General features: G+C 44.5%; 3 protein-coding genes across 3 annotated transcripts; 2 read left to right on the top strand and 1 right to left on the bottom strand.

The window, feature by feature from the left end:
• Window positions 1-2601: 2601 nt before the first annotated feature.
• On the bottom strand, window positions 2602-3699 carry LOC310869638 (tyrosine-protein phosphatase non-receptor type 1-like; the record flags this gene model as incomplete). The annotated part of the gene is made up of 1 exon (XM_083780469.1): window positions 2602-3699. The coding sequence occupies one exon, from the start codon at window positions 3697-3699 to the stop codon at window positions 2602-2604; it is 1098 nt and encodes a 365-aa protein (XP_083636595.1).
• A 2278-nt stretch (window positions 3700-5977) lies between these two features.
• LOC310869639 (CAAX prenyl protease 1 homolog) lies at window positions 5978-7390 on the top strand (the record flags this gene model as incomplete). The annotated part of the gene is made up of 1 exon (XM_083780470.1): window positions 5978-7390. The coding sequence occupies one exon, from the start codon at window positions 5978-5980 to the stop codon at window positions 7388-7390; it is 1413 nt and encodes a 470-aa protein (XP_083636596.1).
• A 1588-nt stretch (window positions 7391-8978) lies between these two features.
• On the top strand, window positions 8979-22478 carry clpp (caseinolytic mitochondrial matrix peptidase proteolytic subunit). The gene is made up of 7 exons (XM_083779619.1): window positions 8979-9053; window positions 11127-11228; window positions 16868-16939; window positions 17822-17918; window positions 18152-18339; window positions 19709-19814; window positions 21702-22478. Exons 1-7 carry the CDS (start codon window positions 9042-9044, stop codon window positions 21887-21889), a joined length of 765 nt encoding a protein of 254 aa, XP_083635745.1. The 5' UTR covers window positions 8979-9041; the 3' UTR covers window positions 21890-22478.
• Window positions 22479-22760: the final 282 nt, after the last annotated feature.

The raw sequence follows: 22760 nt of genomic DNA on the forward strand, positions 1-22760 counted from the left end.
GCCTACCGATACGCCTGGCCTGGACATTACTGAGAGGCAAGCAAGAACGCTGGTGAGAACACAAAGCTACACGCACTGCTTTAGAAACCAATCATGTCAGACTCACCACCCCATTGAACACCCCATTGAACACAAAGCTACACGCACTGCTTTAGAAACCAATCATGTCACCACCCCGACCCCATTGAGTTTTTACTTTCGAGACTCGCTGGTAATTTTCCAGGTGCTGGAGCTCACAAACAACCTCTTCCTCTTGGGGAAACAAAGGGGTGACTTGCATTTTAAAATTGTTTATGTCCAGTGGTGTCACTTGGGTATATGGCAAGCTATATGGCAGCTGCCATACCATACGGCTCCAAGGGAATACATTAAATATTAAAACGAAGGAAAGAATTGGCAAAAAACCGCACTTAACTGCAAAATTGGAGGAAAATAGTGATAGATATATTTCCACCATATGTTTTACTTAGGACTGTATTAAAATGAGTTACTATAAATAGCTTCGACAGCAGAGCTGAGAGCGGAGAGCACCGAAACACCGGAACTCTCAAAATACTTTTAGAAGTAATCGAATTACAATATATACTTAGCTTTAGCTTTTACCAGGATACTTTAAGTAAATAGCCAATATAAACAATGTTAGAATTACCTTATAAATACCGAAATGTTACCTGAGTTCACCACAGACGAGAGATCCATTCAGAGTGAGGGTTTTAGTCATATTTTATATTGATCCAGAGAGACAGAACGAGATTCACATACAGCATAATCATAATTTACAATCAAATTAGACCGACCCCGCAGGGGCGGTCCAACGCGGTCTCTCAATGCCGTTTCAAAATGGCATTGGGTATTTATACTTCTTAACTCAAAATGGAGAATGATACAAAATAGACGTGGCAATACAGAGGAACATCTAACCAATGTATTGGGATATGTAGTTTTGGGAATGACCTGTAGTTCATAATTCAATCACTGGCCAACCAACAGACCCTAAACCGGAAGAGCACAGAGGTTGGCAATGCATGGCACCCGGCTTTTAAGGATAAATTGTCATACAGTCTCGGCTCTGGCAACGAGCTGATAAGGGAACGCCCGGCCTTCAAGGTCAGTTACATGCAGGGTTCTAGACGCTGAGACAGCCAGACAGTGCAATAATAATTCTTACTAACTAAACGCCATAAGACAGCGTGAAGTAACTACATATGAGTGGAGCACAGGGCAACCAGATTAAAAGGTCAAAGGAATCAATGACCCATCACCCACAAAATACAAAATGCATAGAAAATACCTATCAAATAGGCCAAAAAAGAAGCAAATTAACTGCACGTAATGGTTTCAGCCTAAATCAACACTAACATGAGATATAACATGAGAGAACAGGACCCGGTCGCCCACATCGGCAATCGGCACTACAACTTTTTGGTTATAGGCCTATTTTTATTTCAGTCCATATCTAGCTATCTGATACCACGTCCCGCAAGTGTCGTCCACAGTTATGTCGTTTTGTATTGAGTTGAGTGCTTGAAATGTACTGTAATTCTCCAATCTGTTATGATGTATACATCTTCATCTTTTTGAGAAAGATGAAAATAAAAATCAAGATGTTTTACACCTTTTTTACACCACGTCAGTTATACTACCTGCTCCTGTCTGAGTGGCCGGAATCGGTCCCCCTCCTTCTTTAGGACAATCCCAAGCGATGCCTTCCAGGTGAACTGCTATAGATACAATATGTTGGTATCAAGTAGTTCACACGATTGACAAATACCTCCCTCTAGTGAATGTAATTTATAATGCCTATTACCTCTCATTAGCTTGTGTGCGTTCCTGCAGGAGCTGAAGGTCTTCGCTGTCAGTGTAAAAAGATAATGATTAGGCCTTGTCCTTTGTGGAATCTGTGTAGGAGATTCATCAGCGTGTGAATAATGTAGCCTAATAATGTCTTATTCCATTATTCATCCAAGGTGCAACTAAGCTCTACTCCAGATTATGAAGCGGTTTGGGTGGACCTGGGTTGGATTGCTGATTATTGATAATGACTATGGACACAAGGCTGCCAGATCCTTTCAGACTGAGCTGGACCGGTCTGGGTTGGCGTGTCTAGCCTATATGTGGATGTTGTGTCCATGGACAGTGACCCAGCTGAATGTGGATGTTGTGTCTATGGACAGTGACCCAGCTGAACTTCAGAGGCCTGTCACTGTGATGAAGAAATACACAGCTCGTGCATTTCATCTCTACGTTCAACAATTTAGTTCTTATTTTTCTTAGGCTTTTTATTTGGTCTCTGTACTTCTCTGCCCAATAAGCACACACATAATATCACCATTCATGAACCTCACTCACTCCTTCACGCGTCCGCCTGGTTGACGGCAGACTGCTGTGCGAGCTCTGGCACTTTGGCATGAGGAGCATTAGCTATAGCTATAGGTTGTCTCCATATATGGAGCAGTCATTGTGAAATCCATGATCTAGACCGTGGTCGAAAAATGATGATGAAGTGAACAGAGTTGTCCTAATTAACTCTCTCATCTACACGACTCTGATGGAAACAATGTGTGTGCGATTTCAGAACCATGGACAGCGATTAGCCTGTCATCAATGTACGGTGGAGGTGTTGGTGGAGGAGGCAGATTGATCTGGCTTGATGTCGTTGTGTTTGAGCGTCACTTTCTGCTGTGTTGTGTCTTTCAGGGTAGACGTGGCTCCCTCTATGACAGCCATATAGGAGAAGCGGAGCTGCTCTGGGGTCTGGACCAAGCCCATGGCTCCCTCTATGACAGCCATATAGGAGAAGCGGAGCTGCTCTGGGCTCTGGACCAAGCCCATGCGATACTTCCTCATGTCCAGTAGGACTCTCTGGATGTCAACTGATGATAGGTCCTTCTTCTTGTCCATCAGAACCAGGCAGGCATCCACCAGAGAGAAGGTCCCAGAGCGTCCTATCCCAGCACTGCAGTGTACCACAGACGGCCCGTGTTCTGGACCTAAGGAACCTGACTCCCGCACCCTGGAGAGGAAGCCGAGGAAGGAGGCAGGGGATTCTGGGACACCCATGTCAGGCCATGCGATATAATGAAAGTGGTAGATCTCCCTGCACACCCCTGTCTTTGCATTTTGCAGTTCTAGTACTCGCACGGTGTAATCGGACATGTCCTCCTCTGACACAAGTCTCACGGCAAATCCTGTGTCTGTGAACACCACTTGTTTCTCTTTTGTGGTGGGCCAATACTGGGCACATGCTTCACTTCCCTTTTCAGTGACTCGGTTGAGCATTATAACTGCTCTGGAACTCTGCTCCCAGACCATTTGCCAGAAGTGTCCACATGTGTTCCTCAAAGGACCCTGAGATATAATGTAAGCCATTTCAGCTTCCTCCACCATGACTAAACTTGCATTGATGAAGTCATTTTCACTGTCTTCAAGTTTTACCCGACTGTGATCATATGGGCTGTAATCCCTGTATCGGTTCAACTCACGATTCCATGGCATCCTTGCCACTCTGTAGGAGTGATATTCACTGTCTTGGTTTTGGATTGTTTTGAAAAGGTTTTGCCACTGTCCTGACGACTCTATTTCAGTGAATTCCTTCCGCACTGTATTGTATGAGTGCCTTTGTATTGTATTGCATAAGGTGCGGACACCTACTAGATAAAGTGTTGTACACTTTTCAGATTGTTGTTCAATGATAGTCATTGAAATAGGATAGACTGTCCTGGTAATTACATTCCGATTATGTGGACGTTTTGCCATTCTGAAGGGATATTCTCTGACTTGTATTGTGTACAATGCCCTCGGACACCTGCTGTCCTGCCCTCGGACACCTGCTGGATAAAGTGTTCGCAAAGATATTCCTCTGACAGCCATGGAAACAGACGTTTCCGTTATAGTCAGTTATCTCTAATCCCCAGAGATTCCTGACACGAGGTTAGGAAGAGAGGGCCCAGATGGAGACTCACAGACACGAGGTTAGGAAGAGAGGGCCCAGATGGAGACTCACAGACACGAGGTTAGGAAGAGAGGGCCCAGATGGAGACTCACAGACACGAGGTTAGGAAGAGAGGGCCCAGATGGAGACTCACAGACACGAGGTTAGGAAGAGAGGGCCCAGATGGAGACTCACAGACACGAGGTTAGGAAGAGAGGGCCCAGATGGAGACTCACAGACACGAGGTTAGGAAGAGAGGGCCCAGATGGAGACTCACAGACACAGAGGCAGAAACACAGAGGCTAAGAATTCTGAGCTTTAACAACATGAACCATAGATTTACAATTCTTTCATAAGTCGACTTACGCAGGCGAGTGGTCTGTTAAATTGGCTCTGATGATGTCGTTCCCTGACGTCACAAAGTCAGGGCAGTGGAGGGAGAGTTAGCATGTTTCACTCATGCAATGACCTGCCTGACGTGTCACTGGCAAGCTGATAACATGGTGCTTTATCTGTCCAACTATTACCCGGAAAGCCTATACGCTGTTATACCTTTAACATCAGGAAAGCATCTGTGTCATTTTTGTTTGCAACAGGAATAGTATAGATTAGATAGTTTTCCTTTTTAGGGGAGGCACTGCTAGCTCCTCCAACGCCTGGCTTTCGGAATGACGTCACACGGCAGCCACGTCTATAGACCATTTGATGGGCGCTATAGCCCCTCCAATGCATGGCTTTTGAAGAAGTCATATGACAGAAGTCTACGGACTTTTCACATTGACGACGTGATACGTCATGTCATGTGGCCGATATAAATACAGTTCATACAAGTGTGATCGACTTTTTTTTTTGCCCCAAAAAATTGTATATAAAAATACAATATTTACAAAGCTATACAAAAATATTGTATTATTCCACTAGGTCTGTGGGGGACAAACACATTTGAACATTCTGACTGTTCAAATCTCCAATGTGCATCTGGAGTGTGTCTGCCTGTGTGGCAATGTGCCACTGCCTGTGACTTGAATCGCACAGTGTGCTGGCCTGAAAGACTCCAGAATCTCAATCTCACCTGCTGTGCTCAATCTGGCTAATGACAAGCCTCTCAGTTGTTTAAAAAAAAGATTTGAACAGTCAGAATGTTCAAATGTGTTTATGTCCCCCACAGACCTAGTGGAATAATACAATATTTTTGTATATTTTTGTAAATATTGTATTTTTATATACAATTTTTTTTTGCTTAGTCGACTATTAGTCGACTAACAGCAAATGTATTCATCTATCAGTCGACTATACAAATCCTTAGGCGGGGACAGCCCTAGTCCATATAGACTCGGCTGCCTGCCACATGACGTCATGCGTGGGTGCTGTTGTTTTAGTCCATAGACTTGGCTGACATATGATTACATTTCTGAAAGGCAGAAATTGAGGTGCCCCTCAAAAATAGATGTTTTTGTGCGACCCTCACTTAGGTTAGGATTTAGAAGGCGTTTTTAAATAAGGTTTAAATGGGATAAATATGCAAAAGTCTGTGTGAGTGTACGTGAGTGTACATCAGCCTTCCGTGAATCTCGAACAGCCCGACCGAGATCGACTTCAAACTCATGACCAGACGGAATGCAGCTGGATCGGCGGTTGTCAAGAACTGCCAGGCCGACCAATATTCCCACACAGTATGCATATTTGAATATCCGGTTGTCCAGAACGCCGATCCAGCCAGACACAGGCAGACTAGACACAGGCAGACAGACAATGTGCACGCACGCAGGCCAATTGGGCTGAAGCCTTGCCTTAATATGGAGTCATATCATACAATGTACATGCCATAGAGGACTGATGTCATAGTCTGGAAACATAAAGTCTGTAAAGGCGAAATGGGAACTGGGAACCGTGACAAAGTTCAGGATTTCTGTTAGTGTGTCTATCAAGTGTGCAGTCGACAATACTTTACTTAGGCCTACTAAAGTGGGAAAGCTCAAAAAGCAGTCAAGCTAGCTAGCCAGCAAACCCAGATTAGATAACACAGGTGCTGGAAATAGGAACAAGATGATTGAAACTATACGTGGCCTACCAGTGGAGAAACTAATATTGTATTCAGTGCTGGGGTTTTCGTGGACCATATACCTTTGGGAGGCATACCTTGCATACAGACAGAGAAGGATCTACAGGACAGTCATACGCGTTCCCCAGGAGCTGGGGAAGATCGTGGACGATGACACATTTGAGAGGTCACGGTTGTACCAGCTGGACAAGAGCAACTTCAGTTTTTGGTCTGGACTCTACTCTGAGACTGAAGGAACGCTGATTCTACTCCTTGGTGGAATCCCTCTACTGTGGGGTGTGGCTGGTTCTGTGACGGATCACTTTGGATTTGATCCTAATGATGAGATCACCCAGTCCCTTGTGTTTCTGAGCCTGGCCACCCTTTTCAGTGCCACAAGTGGCCTTCCATGGAGCATCTACAGCACATTTGTCATCGAGGAGAAGCATGGCTTCAATCAGCAGACAATGGGTTTCTTCCTGAAAGATGCTGTGAGGAAGTTTGTTGTCACACAGTGTATCCTGCTGCCTGTGACAGCCCTGCTGCTCTACATCATAAAAGTCGGGGGAAACTACTTCTTTATCTATGCCTGGCTCTTTACCCTGTGTGTTTCCCTGATCATTGTAACCATCTATGCTGACTACATCGCTCCGCTCTTTGATAAATTCACTGCACTGCCAGATGGGGAACTGAAAACAGAGATCGAAAACATGGCCAGGTCTATTGACTTCCCGCTTGCCAAGATTTATGTAGTGGAAGGTTCCAAGCGTTCCTCACACAGCAATGCCTACTTTTATGGCTTCTTCAAGAATAAACGCATTGTGCTTTTTGACACCCTCCTGGACGATTACTTCCCTCTGAATAAGTCTGGAGATGCACCCCACCCAGAGCAGACAGAGGCTCACGACAAACCCAGCAGCCAGCCCAAAGCCAAGCCAAATAACAAAAAGCAAGGCTGCAACGATGCTGAGGTCCTTGCAGTCCTAGCTCATGAGCTGGGACACTGGAAGCTTGGCCATACTGTCAAGAATATTGTCATCAGTCAGATGGATTCCTTTCTGGGCTTCATCCTCTTCGCTGCTCTGATTGGACGGAAGGACCTGTTCCTAGCCTTTGGCTTCCATGACAGCCAGCCTACCTTAATTGGCTTATTGATAATCTTCCAGTTCATTTTCTCACCTTACAATGAGCTCCTGTCATTTTGTCTGACGGTCTTAAGCCGCAGATTTGAGTTCCAGGCAGATGCTTTTGCACGGGCCATGGGCAAAACCTCTGATCTCTGTTCTGCCCTCATTAAGCTTAACAAGGACAACTTGGTGTTCCCTGTGTCTGACTGGACATTTTCCATGTGGCACTATTCCCACCCTCCTCTCTTGGAACGCCTCAGAGCACTGCAGGCAAAGGCCAGGCAGAACTGACGGCCTGACGGGGCCAGAATAGTTGGGTCAATTACAGTAGACCTACTTCTGTTTTATGGCACAAGGATGGGACTGAATGGCCCAGGCCGTAGCGTAACGGTCTGGGCACCGGACTGGTGATCCAGTCGCGCGCGGTGTGCCGCGGGTTCGACTCCCGGATCCGACACGGCCTTTACCGCATGTCATCCCCCCATCTCTCTCCCGTTTCCTGTCAGCCTACTTTCTATCCCTTAAAAAATCAATAAAGGCGTAAGCCGCAAAAAAATATCTTAAAAAAAAAAGAAAAAAGATGGGACTGAATCAGTGGAATTACCATCAGTTACTTATAGCTACTGTCAAATATAAAATGGTCTTGGTCCCAATCCAATACATTATGTAAAAACAATTAACATATTATGCTTTTTAAGGGGAACTATAGTCCCTCCAATACACTCCAATACGTTTTTGAGGATTATGTCATATGGCAGCCAGGTCTATGGGATTTTAATGTTTGTTTAGAGCACTACATGACAATATAGTTGCCAATATAAATACAGTGGGTGCGGCGGTGCCCCACATGTGCCCCCCAGGCCACCAGTTGATATCAACCTGCGGGCTGCATTAAGTGAAGGTGGGGGCCTTCACTTAATCATTTTTCTTTTTGTGCCATCACAGTTCTTGAAAGTTGAAAGCAATAGTGCACAGCACGCACAACGCACTAGAGAGCCTAAACAGCAACACAACACAACACAACACAACACAACACAACACAACACAACACAACACAACACAACGCACTAGAGAGCCTAAACAGCAACACAACACAACACAACACAACACAACACAACGCACTAGAGAGCCTAAACAGCAACACAACACAACACAACACAACACAACACAACGCACTAGAGAGCCTAAACAGCAACACAACACAACACAACACAACACAACACAACGCACTAGAGAGCCTAAACAGCAACTGGAAGTAATTTATAAGACACATGCAATCTAATACATTTCTGGTGTGAAATTGACCGTAACTATATAACTATTAAGCCTATATGCAGGAATGACATTTTAGAGGTCTGACAAAAGAACTCAACACTTAAAAACTGGAAAACGTTAATCAAGAGAATAGCCTATATGCAAGTGTAGCACCCAGCCCAGACCTGGCTTTGCGCTGTGGCGCACACTGCACAGGGCCTCTTTTCATACATCTCAGCCCTATATACAGTGTGAGCTTGTAGATCTGACATTTTCAAATCATTTGCTTATACGTTTGTTTGAAAACTTCAAATGAGACATTCTGCATGAGTACTTTTAATTGTGGTAGGCTACTTTAAGTACAGTTTGATGCCAATACTTTTGAATTCCGGATTCAAGTATTTTTTATATTGCAGTATTGATACTTTTACTAATAAAACATTTGACTACTTTTCCCACCACTGCTGAAATTCCCCTGGTGGCTGGCTGTTTTAGGTTTTTAAAAGCCCTGTTGGCTTTTCCCATGGGAATGTCTTACCTCCATATGGCCGCTAGATGGCAGTGATGTACCAAGATAAATAGCAAACCATAAGACCCCGGAAGCAGAAAGCCCCGGCCGGCAGACGAATGTCAGTAAGTAGTTCCAGTGTGACAGCGGGGTTAAAACATCACGTTACATCACGTCAACATGCTGATACGAGTGAGTATTGGATCTGAATGATTAATAGGCACAAATTAAAATGTTCCGAGGGCACATATTGGGCTAGATGTATTCATGCTTATATGAGTGAGAGTGACGCAAAGGGCATGGTCTGTCAGTTCTGATCTTTGGTCCAGTCCCCGCTGCAAGTGTAACTGACCAAATCGGCTCTCAAAGGGCTGCAATTCGAAACTGGCCCCCGTAACATCTGAATCACCCCCCCCCCCCCCTTCCCCTCACTGTTTATGTTTCTTTTCCCTTTTTACCTCCTTTGTGATGAATTCCTGTTCTGTTCATTGGCTATAGAAGTGTCTATTTGTACGTCTCTAAATGTTTTTTGATGAATTGAACAAGGTCGACCCTCTTGTAAACAAGTGTAATGCTTTATTGGGTCGTCCACTCACAGTTAACAGTCTTTGCATTGAGTTGTGCTTGCCTTGAAATGTACTGTAATGTATCTGCTCTAATAGACTCTATAGCAGAAACAATGCTAGTCTAATAGACTATAGCAGAGAAGCTATATAGTCTATAGTACCACCAGGATGACCACCAGGGCAAAGGATACTCTTAGGTCACCCAAAGGACAAGTTTCTCCCCATTATGTGTGCTTAGACATATCATTCATAATTTGAATTATAAATTGTAATATTTCCTGCATTTTTTGGTGAGCGGGGAACATAGAACCTTTTTTTTTTTAGAGGTAAATGGGGAACATAGAACCTTTATAGCTAAATGGAGAACATAGAACCTTTTTAGTTGAGTGGGTAACATAGAACCCTGGGAACATAGAACCTTTTTTGCAGGGGTAAGTGGGGAACATAGAACCTTTTTTGCAGGGGTAAGTGGGGAACATATAGAACCTGGGGAACATAGGTACGCTCCCGTACAGAGGAGGACAGTGAGTATATCGGTAGAAGGATGTTGAGGATGGAACTGCCAGGCAGAGAGGATTTCTGGATGTATTGTGGTGAAGAGGACATGACGTTAGTTGGTGTGAGAGAAGAGGAGGCAGAGGACAGGGTGAGATTGGAGGTAGATGATTCGCTGTGGTGACAGAGGACAGGGTGAGATTGGAGGTAGATGATTGGCTGTGGTGACAGAGGACAGGGTGAGATTGGAGGTAGATGATTCGCTGTGGTGACAGAGGACAGGGTGAGATGGAGGCAGATGATTGGCTGTGGTGACAGAGGACAGGGTGAGATTGGAGGTAGATGATTCGCTGTGGTGACCCCTGAAGGGAAAAGCAGAAAGGACCAGAAGACTATTACTATTGTTATTGTTGTTGTTGAACATAGCAGATCTACAAGCTCACAACGTGTCACATTGGGAAGCGCTGTGAGATGGTCCCTCTAGCCTCTAACTCATTTCACTGGGGACTAATGACCTCTGGGGACCCCCTGGAACCCTCTCATTGACCTCTGGGGGTCCCCAATCCCACTTTAAGAACCACCGTTTTAGGACATATTACCAGTGATGGGAAAAAGTACTCACTTTTCTTTTTACTGCAATACTGCAATGTAGAAATGTAATTGAGTGAATGTACAAAAGTCTTGGTAAAAGACTTATTTAACCAAAAGTAGAAAGTACTCATTATGTGCAGACTGTCCCATTTCATATGTTTTTAAAGTGTCTAAAACCCTCTTGAAAATAGCTGATCTACAAGCTCAGTCACAACGCGTTGCATGGAGACATATTGCTTGTAGATTGGCTATTTTCAAATGGCCGAACTGTGTATAGGGCTGAAGTGGGTATTGTAGTAATAATACAAATCTACCCCCCCCCCCCCCCAGGTTAACCCATTCTGACCTGAGATCAGATTCATACGAGTTTTCCACTGGACACACACTGGTCTGATTAACCCATTCTGACCTGAGATCAGATTTAAAAAAATGTCAGTCGTTCTTCGATTTTTCAAAAAATAGCAGACCTACAAGCTCATATCGCGCCACTCGGTGGCGCGATATGAGCTTGTAGATCTGCTATTTTTCAATAGCTAAAGCATAACATGACGCCGACACCAAAATGGGTGCCCGGTCAGAATGGGTGAATAACATTGCTGTCTGTGTGTTTCAGAGGGTGTTGCAGTGTGGAAGCACAGCATTCAGATGCAGCAGAACATTCCATCACAGCCCCCAATGGAAGAGTCCTCTCATCCCTATAGTGGTGGAGCAAACGGTCAGTGTGTGTGTTGGTGGTGGTGGGGGGGGGGGGGGGGGGGGGGGGTTCAGTTCTCCTATGTGTTAGGCCAGGCGTAGCCTCGGAGACCGCAGGCGGTTTGTTTTCAAAAACGCCCGGGCGAGACATTGTATTTTCGCTAACCAATAGGAGTGCCAGAGGGGCGTCACACACACGTGGCGTCAGGGTTCGCCATTGGTCGCCATCGGTGTATGAATGTGTGTGTGAACGGGTGAATGTAATGTAATGCACAATGTAATGTAATGCATGAATGTGTGTGTGAATGGGTGAATGTAATGTAATGCACAATGTAATGTAATGCATGAATGTGTGTGTGAATGGGTGAATGTAATGTAATGCACAATGTAATGTAATGCATGAATGTGTGTGTGAATGGGTGAATGTAATGTAATGCACAATGTAATGTAATGCACAATGTAATGTAATGCACAATGTAATGTAATGCACAATGTAATGTAATGCACAATGTAATGTAATGCACAATGTAATGTAATGCAATGTATGTAATGTGTGTGAATGGGTGAATGTAATGTAATGCACAATGTAATGTAATGCATGAATGTGTGTGTGAATGGGTGAATGTAATGTAATGCACAATGTAATGTAATGCATGAATGTGTGTGTGAATGGGTGAATGTAATGTAATGCACAATGTAATGTAATGCATGAATGTGTGTGTGAATGGGTTAATGTAATGCACAATGTAATGTAATGCATGAATGTGTGTGTGAATGGGTGAATGTAATGTAATGCACAATGTAATGTAATGCACAATGTAATGTAATGCACAATGTAATGTAATGCACAATGTAATGTAATGCAATGTATGTAATGTGTGTGAATGGGTGAATGTAATGTAATGCACAATGTAATGTAATGCATGAATGTGTGTGTGAATGGGTGAATGTAATGTAATGCACAATGTAATGTAATGCACAATGTAATGTAATGTAATGTATGTAATGTGTGTGAATGGGTGAATGTAATGTAATGCACAATGTAATGTATGTAATGTGTGTGAATGGGTGAATGTAATGTAATGCACAATGTAATGTATGTAATGTGTGTGAATGGGTGAATGTAATGTAATGCACAATGTAATGTATGTAATGTGTGTGAATGGGTGAATGTAATGTAATGCACAATGTAATGTATGTAATGTGTGTGAATGGGTGAATGTAATGTAATGCACAATGTAATGTATGTAATGTGTGTGAATGGGTGAATGTAATGTAATGCACAATGTAATGTATGTAATGTGTGTGAATGGGTGAATGTAATGTAATGCACAATGTAATGTATGTAATGTGTGTGTGAATGGGTGAATGTAATGTAATGCACAATGTAATGTAATGCACAATCTATGTAATGTGCCTTGGATAAAGGTTCTATATAAATGCACCATTTACCATTTTCAGTTCAAAACGCATGTTGTAGATCGGATATTTCCACTATGAAGAATTAAGTTATTAAAATAAGTTATTTGTGTTTTTATGAAGACTAAAAGCTAAACAGAAATGTGATTGAACATAATGTTCAATGACAGAAACACAATTAAATTGCCATTATATGAGGGATAGTTCATCGTCAAGTAAAATGTCATAATCGTGATAGCTCTAACAGGGATGGAGATTAAAACTGGCACTAGATCACATTTATTTAATGTCCTCAGACCATCAAATGTTGGCTTCAACAGAAGTCAAAATCTTTCTTAGGATTAGAATTGGAATATTATTGTGCCAGTGATTTGATTTCAATGACATTACGTCAGGTCCCGCTGGAATCAATAAGAGTAGGGATGCACCCATATGGAAATTATTGGGCGATACCGATGTTTAAAATAACAATTTAGCCGATACTGATACCGATATATGCTTATTTCATTTTTGTTGTTTTTATTTCCTCCTTTTGTGCCAGGGAAACTAAACTACACATCTTCAATACAAGAAATAAATGTTCAGAATCTGCAGCTTGGTAGACTACAGATAACCAACATAGTACCCAGGGGGCAAAGGGGGTTGACCTGCATTTGCCATGACCTCAAAGGTTGTCCACCAGAAATAGTATCTATGACCCCGTAGGATCACAACCTATATGGACAACCCGGTCAATTTTTTGCTGGAAGTCCAATATGGCCGCCGCAATATTGGCCCCTATTAGTTATAATGGGGGGTGAATAGGGCAAAATTTTAAACCAAAACCAAAATCCACTAAACTTCTCAGGTTGATCAATGATATAAATATGAACATTTTTTGTATTGAAAGTTTCCATGAATTTCAATATGGCCGCCACAATATGGCCGCCACAATATTGGCACCCAGAAAATAGGTTTGGCTCTAACTTCTGAACCAGATGAGCTAGAAACGCAAACTCGGTGTCTATTTCATGTTTTCTGACCATGAGAGACTCAATGGAATACCTATTTTCATTATTGGGTGTGTCTGGACCCTTATTGTGCATATTTACAAGATGGTGGCTACCCGAAATAGTGCTTTACCATGATTTCTACCATGATTGTTGACTGTTTTAGCAAACACAAGCAATATTAATCCATTGGCTAAGATTTATGACACAAAAGGGACATATATCTTTGACCTTGCATATTGTCATTTCCCCTCAGATCCTATGTAGAGTTGTAGGAATGATTTAAGATAAAATCAGAGACCAAAACAATGTATCTTAGAGATTACTTTACTATGGGACTGATACTATGGGATTGAATGGGACTGCATGGGAGTGACAGTCCTATAGTAACAGTACCTCCCATTCACTCCCTCACTCCCATTCAGTCCCATTCAGTCCCATTCACTCTGAATGGGAGTGAATGGGAGTGACAGTCCCATAGTAACAGTACCTATATCATTCACTCCCATTCACTCCCTTTCACTCTGAATGGGAGTGAATGAGAGTGACAGTCCCATGGTAACAGTACCTCCCATTCACTCCGATGCAGTCCCATTCACTCCCCCATTCACTCCCATTCACTTTTATTCACTCCCATTCAGTCACATAGTAACAGTACACCCCATTCACTCCCATTCAGTCCCATTCACTCCCATCGTGTCAGTCCCATAGTAACAGTACCTCCCATTCAGTTACATTCCCTCCCATTCACTCCCATAGTATCAGTCTCATAGTAACAATGCCTCCCATTCACTCCCATGCACTCCCATAGTATCAGTCCCATAGTAACAGTACCTCCCTTTCACTCCCATTCAGTCCCATAGTATCAGTAACTCCCATTCACTCCCATAGTATCAGTCATATAGTAAGAGTACCTCCCTTTCACTCCCATTCAGTCCCATACAGTACCTCCCATTCACTCCCATTCAGTCCCATGCACTCCCATAGTATCAGTCCCATAACTAAAAAACGTTGCATGGATGCACCTGGGACGTATCCTCAGTGATGTATCCTGAGGTCAACAGGGTTTCGGGTCTCTCAACATCATACCCCTCACTCAGGCGACCCAGCCGGGGTTGATCAAGTCCCGACTTACGTCCCAGTAGCTATACCCTCAATCAGTCCCACTAGGGAAAAACCAGCGGCACACAATCCGTTGGAACTACTCCAGAACTACTCTGCCAGGGCTGGGAGGTACACTTCTGGCACATGGAGGGACTAGGCTCTGTGGGTTGTCTCCTGGTCGGGCCCCTCCTACGTCTCACCAGGTCCACTCCTGCTCTCACCAGGAGTAGAGCAAGGACCTGTGCGTTGCACCAGAGTCCCAGCACCAGACAGTTCATTCAGGAGTGGTGGGCATTGGGCAATGGTTCTGCAGGGTCATGGTGCTGCGGTTCCGCTTGCTGCTTGCATGGCCCTCCCAAAGGCCTCACCGAGGGTTGTTGGACTTCCTCCTCACGGAGGACACAGGCTGGGGTGCTAACCCATACTGCTCACCCGGGTGCCGTCTACATTCCGGCTGTCACCCGTCTCTCCGGTGTCACCAGACTATACCTGGTTGTCACATAGTCTATTCCTATGAGTCACTATATAAATAGAAGAACTATAACTAAAAAACATCGCATAGATGCACCTGGGACGTATCCTCAGTGATGTATCCTGAGGTCAACGGTGTTTCGGATCTCTCAACATCATACCCATCACTTAGGCGACCCAGCCGGGAGTGATCAAGTCCCGACTTACGTCCCAGTAGCTACCCTCAATCAGTCCCACTAGCAGAGCTACCAACCTGCACACATTTTGTGTACCAACCACACAATTCTAGGCGTATAGACACCTAGAATTGCGTGGTTGGTACACAAAATGTGTGCAGGTTGGTAGCTCTGCACTAGGGAAAAACCAGGGGCACACAATCTGTTGGAACTACTCCAGAACTACTCTGCCAAGGCTGGGAGGTACACTTCTGGCACATGGAGGGACTAGGCTCTGTGGGTTGTCTCCTGGCCGGGTACTGTTACCCATAGTAACAGTACCTCCCTTTCACTCCCATTTACTCCCATTCACTCCCATAGTATCAGTCCCATAGTAACAGTACCTCCCATGCACTCCCATAGTATCAGTCCCATAGTAACAGTACCTCCATTTCACTCCCATTCAGTCCCATTCACTCCCATTCCCATGTGTTAAAATGGCCTAAGTCACATTTTATTATGACTTAGGCAAAATAATATCTCTCTCTTGACATAGGCCATTGTTTTAATAGGGTGTAACAGGAAGGCCTTTTACATTAGGGCTCGGGTGATTTTACCAGAGGTGGCCAGCATCACCAGGTGGTGATTTAGGCCAAAAAAGCAATTTGGCAAAAAATGACTTAGGCAATTAGTTTAATAAGGTGACGATATTCAAAACAGTCAACAATCATGGTAGAAATCATGGTAAAGCACTATTTCGGGTAGCCACCATCTTGTAAATATGCACAATAAGGGTCCAGACACACCCAATAATAAAAATAGGTATTCCATTGAGTCTCTCATGGTCAGAAAACATGAAATAGACACTGATTTTGCCTTTCTAGCTCATCTGGTTCAGAAGTTAGAGCCAAACCTATTTTCTGGGTGCTAATATTGTGGTGGCCATATTGTGGCGGCCATATTGAATTTCATGGAAACCTTCAATACAAAATATGTTCATATTTATATCATTGATCAACCTGAGAAGTTTCGTGGATTTTGGTTTTGGTTTAAAATGTTGCCCTATTCACCCCCCATTATAACTAATAGGGGCCAATATTGCGGCGGCCATATTGGACTTCCAGCAAAAAATTGACCGGGTTGTCCATATAGGTTGTGATCCTACGGGGTCATAGATACTATTTCTGGTGGACAACCTTTGAGGTCATGGCAAATGCAGGTTTCCTAAAAAAAGGGTGGTTTGCCCCCTGGGTATAGCCAATGCAAAATATATGCTTATCAACTACAGATAAACATCAGCTACTGCCATTGGTTAAAGTCAGTTTTATTTACCGATATGGACCAATAACAGCAAATATCAGCCGATACCGATAAGTGGACCGATACATCGGTGCATCACTAGATAAGACAATTCGATAAGCCAAAATCTCTGATTCTCAATGACTTTGGAATTAATTCTGTGATGGAACCGATTCTCAATCTCAGTCATTTATATTCTTGTTGTTAATGTTTTGTCTTGTCAGGGCCGAGGGGAGAGAGCCTACGACATCTACTCTCGTCTGCTCAGAGAAAGGATCATATGTGTCATGGGACCGGTGCGTAAACACAACACTTTCCCTTTAACCCATTCTGACCTGAGATCAGATTCATACGAGGTTTCCGCCGGACACACACTGGTCTGATTAACCCATTCTGACCTGAGATCAGATTCTAAAATTGTCAGTCGTTCTTTGATTTTTCAAAAATAGCAGACCTACAAGCTCGTATCGCGCCACTCGGTGGCGCGATATGAGCTTGTAGATCTGCTATTTTTAAATAGCTAAAGCATAACATGATGCTAACACCAAAATGGGTGCCCGTTCAGAATGGGTTAAATTTCAACACCTAAAGGAGTAGTTCATCCACACAAATGGCATTAAATCATTTGCTTTGACAAATTGGCAAAAACGAAGAAATCTCCGTGAATTCAAGGTGTGTAAAATAAGTACCGGTAACGTGTTGGGTGAACTACTCTGCAGAGTTAGTGAACTGGACGTGAGTTGTCTGTACTTGGCCCACTTCTTTTCTGTCTAATGTCTATACTTAATCTCATTGCTAAAAAATAGCAGAACTTGTAGATCTGCTTTGTTGGGCAGATTGAGATATCTTGTATGTACTTTGATGGGGTACGAGTTGTAAACATGAATACAATTTACATATACTTTAAAACGAGTGTCGTTACAGTACACGAAGGTAATGGTTAGCTTGGGATACACTTGAAACAAATGGCAGCAATATTTAAATGTTAACCGTTGCGATTTACAGGTGTTCATGGCTGTTCATAGGTCATGTCTATTTATTGATAAAAGTGTGTCCAAGCAAGATATTTAAACTACAGTAAACTAAGCTTAAACCATCAGCCGGGTGAAGCTGAAATGGAATTTCCCCCACGGCATTAACAAAGGTCTCTCTGTCTGTCTCTCTGTCTGTGTCTCCAGATTGATGACACGGTGGCCAGTCTGGTTATTGCACAGCTGTTGTTTTTACAGTCAGAAAGCAACAACAAACCTATCCATATGTACATTAATAGTCCTGGTAAGATGATAATAATACTAATGAACACGACATTGGGCATCACATTCAGCAGTTTTATGCATATTACAGACAGTGGTCAGTTCACATCTAAAAAGCACTAGGGGGAAATGGCAGTTATAACTAGGAACACAGTCAAACCAGTGTCTTAAGGAACCACTGAGGAACCAACCGTGTGTGTGTGTGTGTGTGTGTGTGTGTGTGTGTGTGTGTTCTCCTCCCCTCCGGTGCTGTAGGTGGCGTAGTGACGTCGGGCCTGGCCATCTATGACACCATGCAGTACATTCTGAACCCCATCGCCACGTGGTGCGTGGGCCAGGCCGCCAGCATGGGCAGCCTGCTGCTCACAGCGGGCACCACGGGCATGAGGCACTCGCTGCCCAACGCGCGCATCATGGTGCACCAGCCGTCTGGAGGAGCCAGGGTGAGTTTTAGTTTGCGAAACGTTCCTTAACAGTTTGACGGCATAAAACGCTTTACCCGCTATTTAATCAAATATTCTACGCTGCCGAGACTGTTTTATTGCCTTTTAGAGCATACGCTGAAGTATTTGCAGCTTTCAACCACGAATATCCGGCCATGACAATACGGAACGAAACCACAGTGCAGAGCAAGTTGTAGTCCAAACAAACCCCCCCCCCCGTCCACTTGCATTGGGCTCAATTTCCCAGAAGCCCTAGCAGCCCAGATGATGACTTGATTTCCGGTTTCGTCATCATAACGTGACGGCCTCGTCACCAGGTCCCGGATAAATCCGCTGTTTCTTTTTAATTATTTTAAAACTGCGAATTAAACGCATTAAACAAATGTCGGGTATAGTGTTTTACGAGCGGTGGAACCCTGGATTAAACAATTCTGTTAACGGTGAGTCCAGAATCCAAAACTGAAGAAAAAAATCACACCAGTGTGAACCAAGTGGTGCAACTCCCATCTATTGGTTCGTTCCAATTTGTATGATTCCAATTTCTTCTCTGTATCGTTTGCGTCCAGCAGGTGGCAGCCATGTCACATACTTCTCTCGTTCCAATTTCATGCTCAGGGGTACACACACACACACACACACACACACACACACAAACAGGCACACGGACATTGTAAGCTGGATGTAGAAGTGGTTGCACCACTTAAAAAACTTGATGAATGGAATTCGAAAACGCCGGCGCTCATATTATCATTTACTGTAGGTTTAGACTATGTTCTACCGAAGTCCACTGAAAAACCTTTTCGAAATATCATATCAGAAGAAATTAAACGTTTAAAATAGTGATGCACCGAATATTCGGCCGCAGAAAATATGCGGCAGAAAATGGCTATAAAATGCATTTTCGGCCTATTCGGCTTCTCCCCCGAATAGGCAGAAAATATATCACTGAATAGTGTATGCAATTAATGCATTCAAAAGAGCTGAATAAATGTTTTATGGACCCATAATGGTGATTATTATTTAAGTTACGTTTTGCCATAGCCATTTCCTTTGCCATAAATCAGGTAGCTTTAAGGTACGGCCATGACAGCAATGGTAGGAAAAATTATATATAATATGAATCATATTCGGATATTCGGTATTCGGTTTTCGGCCAACTGTTTCCTATATTCGGTATTCGGTTTCGGCCAAGAATTTCCTTTTCGGTGCATCCCTAGTTTAAAACCCAGCTTGTGGAGGAGCCAGAGGGCTATTCAGATGTCCGGGTGGGCGGGATTAGAACTACATTTGGGTGTTCTGTGCCTCTGAGATGTTGTGACTACTCTAGTTTGACTAATGTGTTTGTTGTTGTTTGTACGTGTCCATACAGGGGCAGGCCACGGACATTGCCATCCAAGCTGAAGAGATCCTCAAACTGAAGAGGCAGCTCAACATTATCTATGCCAAACACACCGGCCAGCCTCTGGAAACCATCGGTATGTCACTGTACAGTCCATGTGTGTTTGCCAGTGGTGCACAAAGCATCGTCTCACCTCCATATTCAAACGTTTTTGTGTGCTTTCTCGTAAATGAATGCACCACTTGATCATACTATGGCGTCACATAAAAGTATCAGACCTGCAAGCTCGAAACGAAGCATGAATTACCACGTTTTGAGCTTGTAGATCTGCTACTTTTGCTATTTTTAAAATTTTAATCCTGAAGCGAACAGTTTTCAGACACATGAGGTTTCCACCCAATAGCGATGATATACTCGAGTAAATACTGAATATACTGACTCTTTTAATAGTTTCACTGTTTTGGGCACAAGCGGTTATTTGATTACATTTATTGGAACCCAAACCATTTTTCATATGGCATCAAAGTCTATGGACTTTAACACAATCAGTGCCGGAAGTCGTTCAAAATAGGAGCTCTGGGGTGCCAGAAAGACATGGCCGCTTTTACTCTGAAAACCACGACCCGGAAACAATCCGCTAAATAGGTGTGCTTTACATTGCTAGCTTACATTGCTATCGTTTTAGTTTATACGATATATAATCCAAAAAGCGTTCATATTTTGCGGGAGAGAGACGGATGAGGAGCAGAAATGAAGCGCCAGCATATTATCGATCCGTTCATAACCACGGAGAGCGCCCTGGATTAGGAGAGACGAGTCATTCTTTCTGCCGCGCTAACATCTAAGTCAACGGTAAGCTAATATGACTGCAGAGCGGAGCATACGGTAGCCGAAAAGCGAACTGACAAATTAAAAAAAGGAAAAACACCCTCAGGGCGTCTTACTGGTATTATTAATATTAACCCATTCTGAACGGGAACCCATTTTGGTGTCAGCATCATGCTATGCTTTAGCTATTTAAAAATAGCAGATCTACAAGCTCGTATCGCGCCACCGAGTGGCGCGATACGAGCTTGTAGGTCTGCTATTTTTGAAAAATCGAAGAGCGACTGACATTTTTAGAATCTGATCTCAGGTCAGAATGGGTTCATCAGACCAGTGTGTGTCCGGAGGAAACCTCGTATGAATCTGATCTCAGGTCAGAATGGGTTAAATGGGACAGACATTTGTTGTTAACCATTATAACCGGGAAAGCCTCCGTGTCATTTTAGCTATTCAAAAATAGCAGATATACAAAAGCTCACATCACTTCATGATATACAAGATATATAAGATATACAAGCTCACATCACTTCATGCCGCGCTGTGAGCTCACATCACTTCATGCCGCGCTGTGAGCTCACATCACTTCATGCCGCGCTGTGAGCTCACATCACTTCATGCTGCGCTGTGAGCTCACATCACTTCATGCTGCACTGTGAGCTCACATCACTTCATGCTGCGCTGTGAGCTCACATCACTTCATGCTGCGCTGTGAGCTCACATCACTTCATGCTGCGCTGTGAGCTCACATCACTTCATGCTGCGCTGTGAGCTCACATCACTTCATGCTGCGCTGTGAGCTCACATCACTTCATGCTGCGCTGTGAGCTCACATCACTTCATGCTGCGCTGTGAGCTCACATCACTTCATGCCGCGCTGTGAGCTCACATCACTTCATGCTGCACTGTGAGCTCACATCACTTCATGCTGCGCTGTGAGCTCACATCACTTCATGCTGCTCTGTGAGCTCACATCACTTCATGCTGCACTGTGAGCTCACATCACTTCATGCTGCGCTGTGAGCTCACATCACTTCATGCTGCACTGTGAGCTTGTACAATATTTAGCTATTTGCTATTTTTGAACATTTTTGAAAAAAATCAAGAAATCAAAGTGAGTTTCTGATGTAGAAGGTATTTATTTAAAGGGTTCTAATGTGAGGTGGAAGGTGGGATTCATGTGTCGTCTTCTCTCTCCCAGAAAGCGTGATGGAGAGAGACCGCTACATGAGTCCCATGCAGGCGCAGGACTTTGGGCTGATTGACAAGGTGCTGGTGCACCCGCCGCAGGCCGGCTGGGACGAGCCGGAGCTGGTGCAGAAGGAGGCTGCTGCAGCCTCAGTGAGCCCCGCTGCAGCTTCCCCAGACACCCCTACAGCCCCCTCATAGGAGGCTGCTGCAGCCTCAGTGAGCCCCGCTGCAGCTTCCCCAGACACCCCTACAGCCCCCTCATAGGAGGCTGCTGCAGCCTCAGTGAGCCCCGGGGCAGCTTCCCCAGACGCCCCTACAGCCCCCTCATAGGCCCCCACAGAAGGAGGCTGCTGCAGCCTCAGTGAGCCCCGCTGCAGCTTCCCCAGACACCCCTACAGCCCCCTCATAGGAGGCTGCTGCAGCCTCAGTGAGCCCCGGGGCAGCTTCCCCAGACACCCCTACAGCCCCCTCATAGGCCCCCACAGAAGGAGGCTGCTGCAGCCTCAGTGAGCCCCGCTGCAGCTTCCCCAGACACCCCTACAGCCCCCTCATAGGAGGCTGCTGCAGCCCCAGTGAGCCCCGGGGCAGCTTCCCCAGACACCCCTACAGCCCCCTCATAGGCCCCCACAGGAGAAGGAGGCTGCTGCAGCCTCAGTGAGCCCCGGGGCAGCTTCCCCAGACACCCCTATAGCCCCCTCATAGGCCCCCACAGAAGGAGGCTGCTGCAGCCTCTGTGAGCCCCGGGGCAGCTTCCCCAGACACCCCTATAGCCCCCTCATAGGCCCCCACAGGCACCCACAACCCCTAGCCTCCTTTATCCCATTCTGACCTGAGATCAGATTCATACGAGGTTTCCACTGGACACACACTGGTCTGATTAACCCATTCTGACCCGAGATCAGATTCTAAAAATGTCAGTCGTTCTTCGATTATTCAAAAATAGCAGACCTACAAGCTCGTATCGCGCCACTCGGTGGCGCGATACGAGCTTGTAGATCTGCTATTTTTCAATAGCTAAAGCATAACATGATGCTAACACCAAAATGGGTGCCCGGTCAGAATGGGTTAA

Source organism: Protomyctophum parallelum (assembly GCF_964188405.1).
Source record: "Protomyctophum parallelum genome assembly, chromosome: 13".
Lineage (NCBI taxonomy): Eukaryota > Metazoa > Chordata > Actinopteri > Myctophiformes > Myctophidae > Protomyctophum > Protomyctophum parallelum.

Excerpts from the sequence above, each read along its gene's own strand:
- clpp (XM_083779619.1), top strand. Across the intron at positions 11,229-16,867 it reads CTATAGTGGTGGAGCAAACG|GGCCGAGGGGAGAGAGCCTA; the intron begins GTCAGTGTGTGT and ends TTGTCTTGTCAG. Across the intron at positions 18,340-19,708 it reads AGCCGTCTGGAGGAGCCAGG|GGGCAGGCCACGGACATTGC; the intron begins GTGAGTTTTAGT and ends GTGTCCATACAG.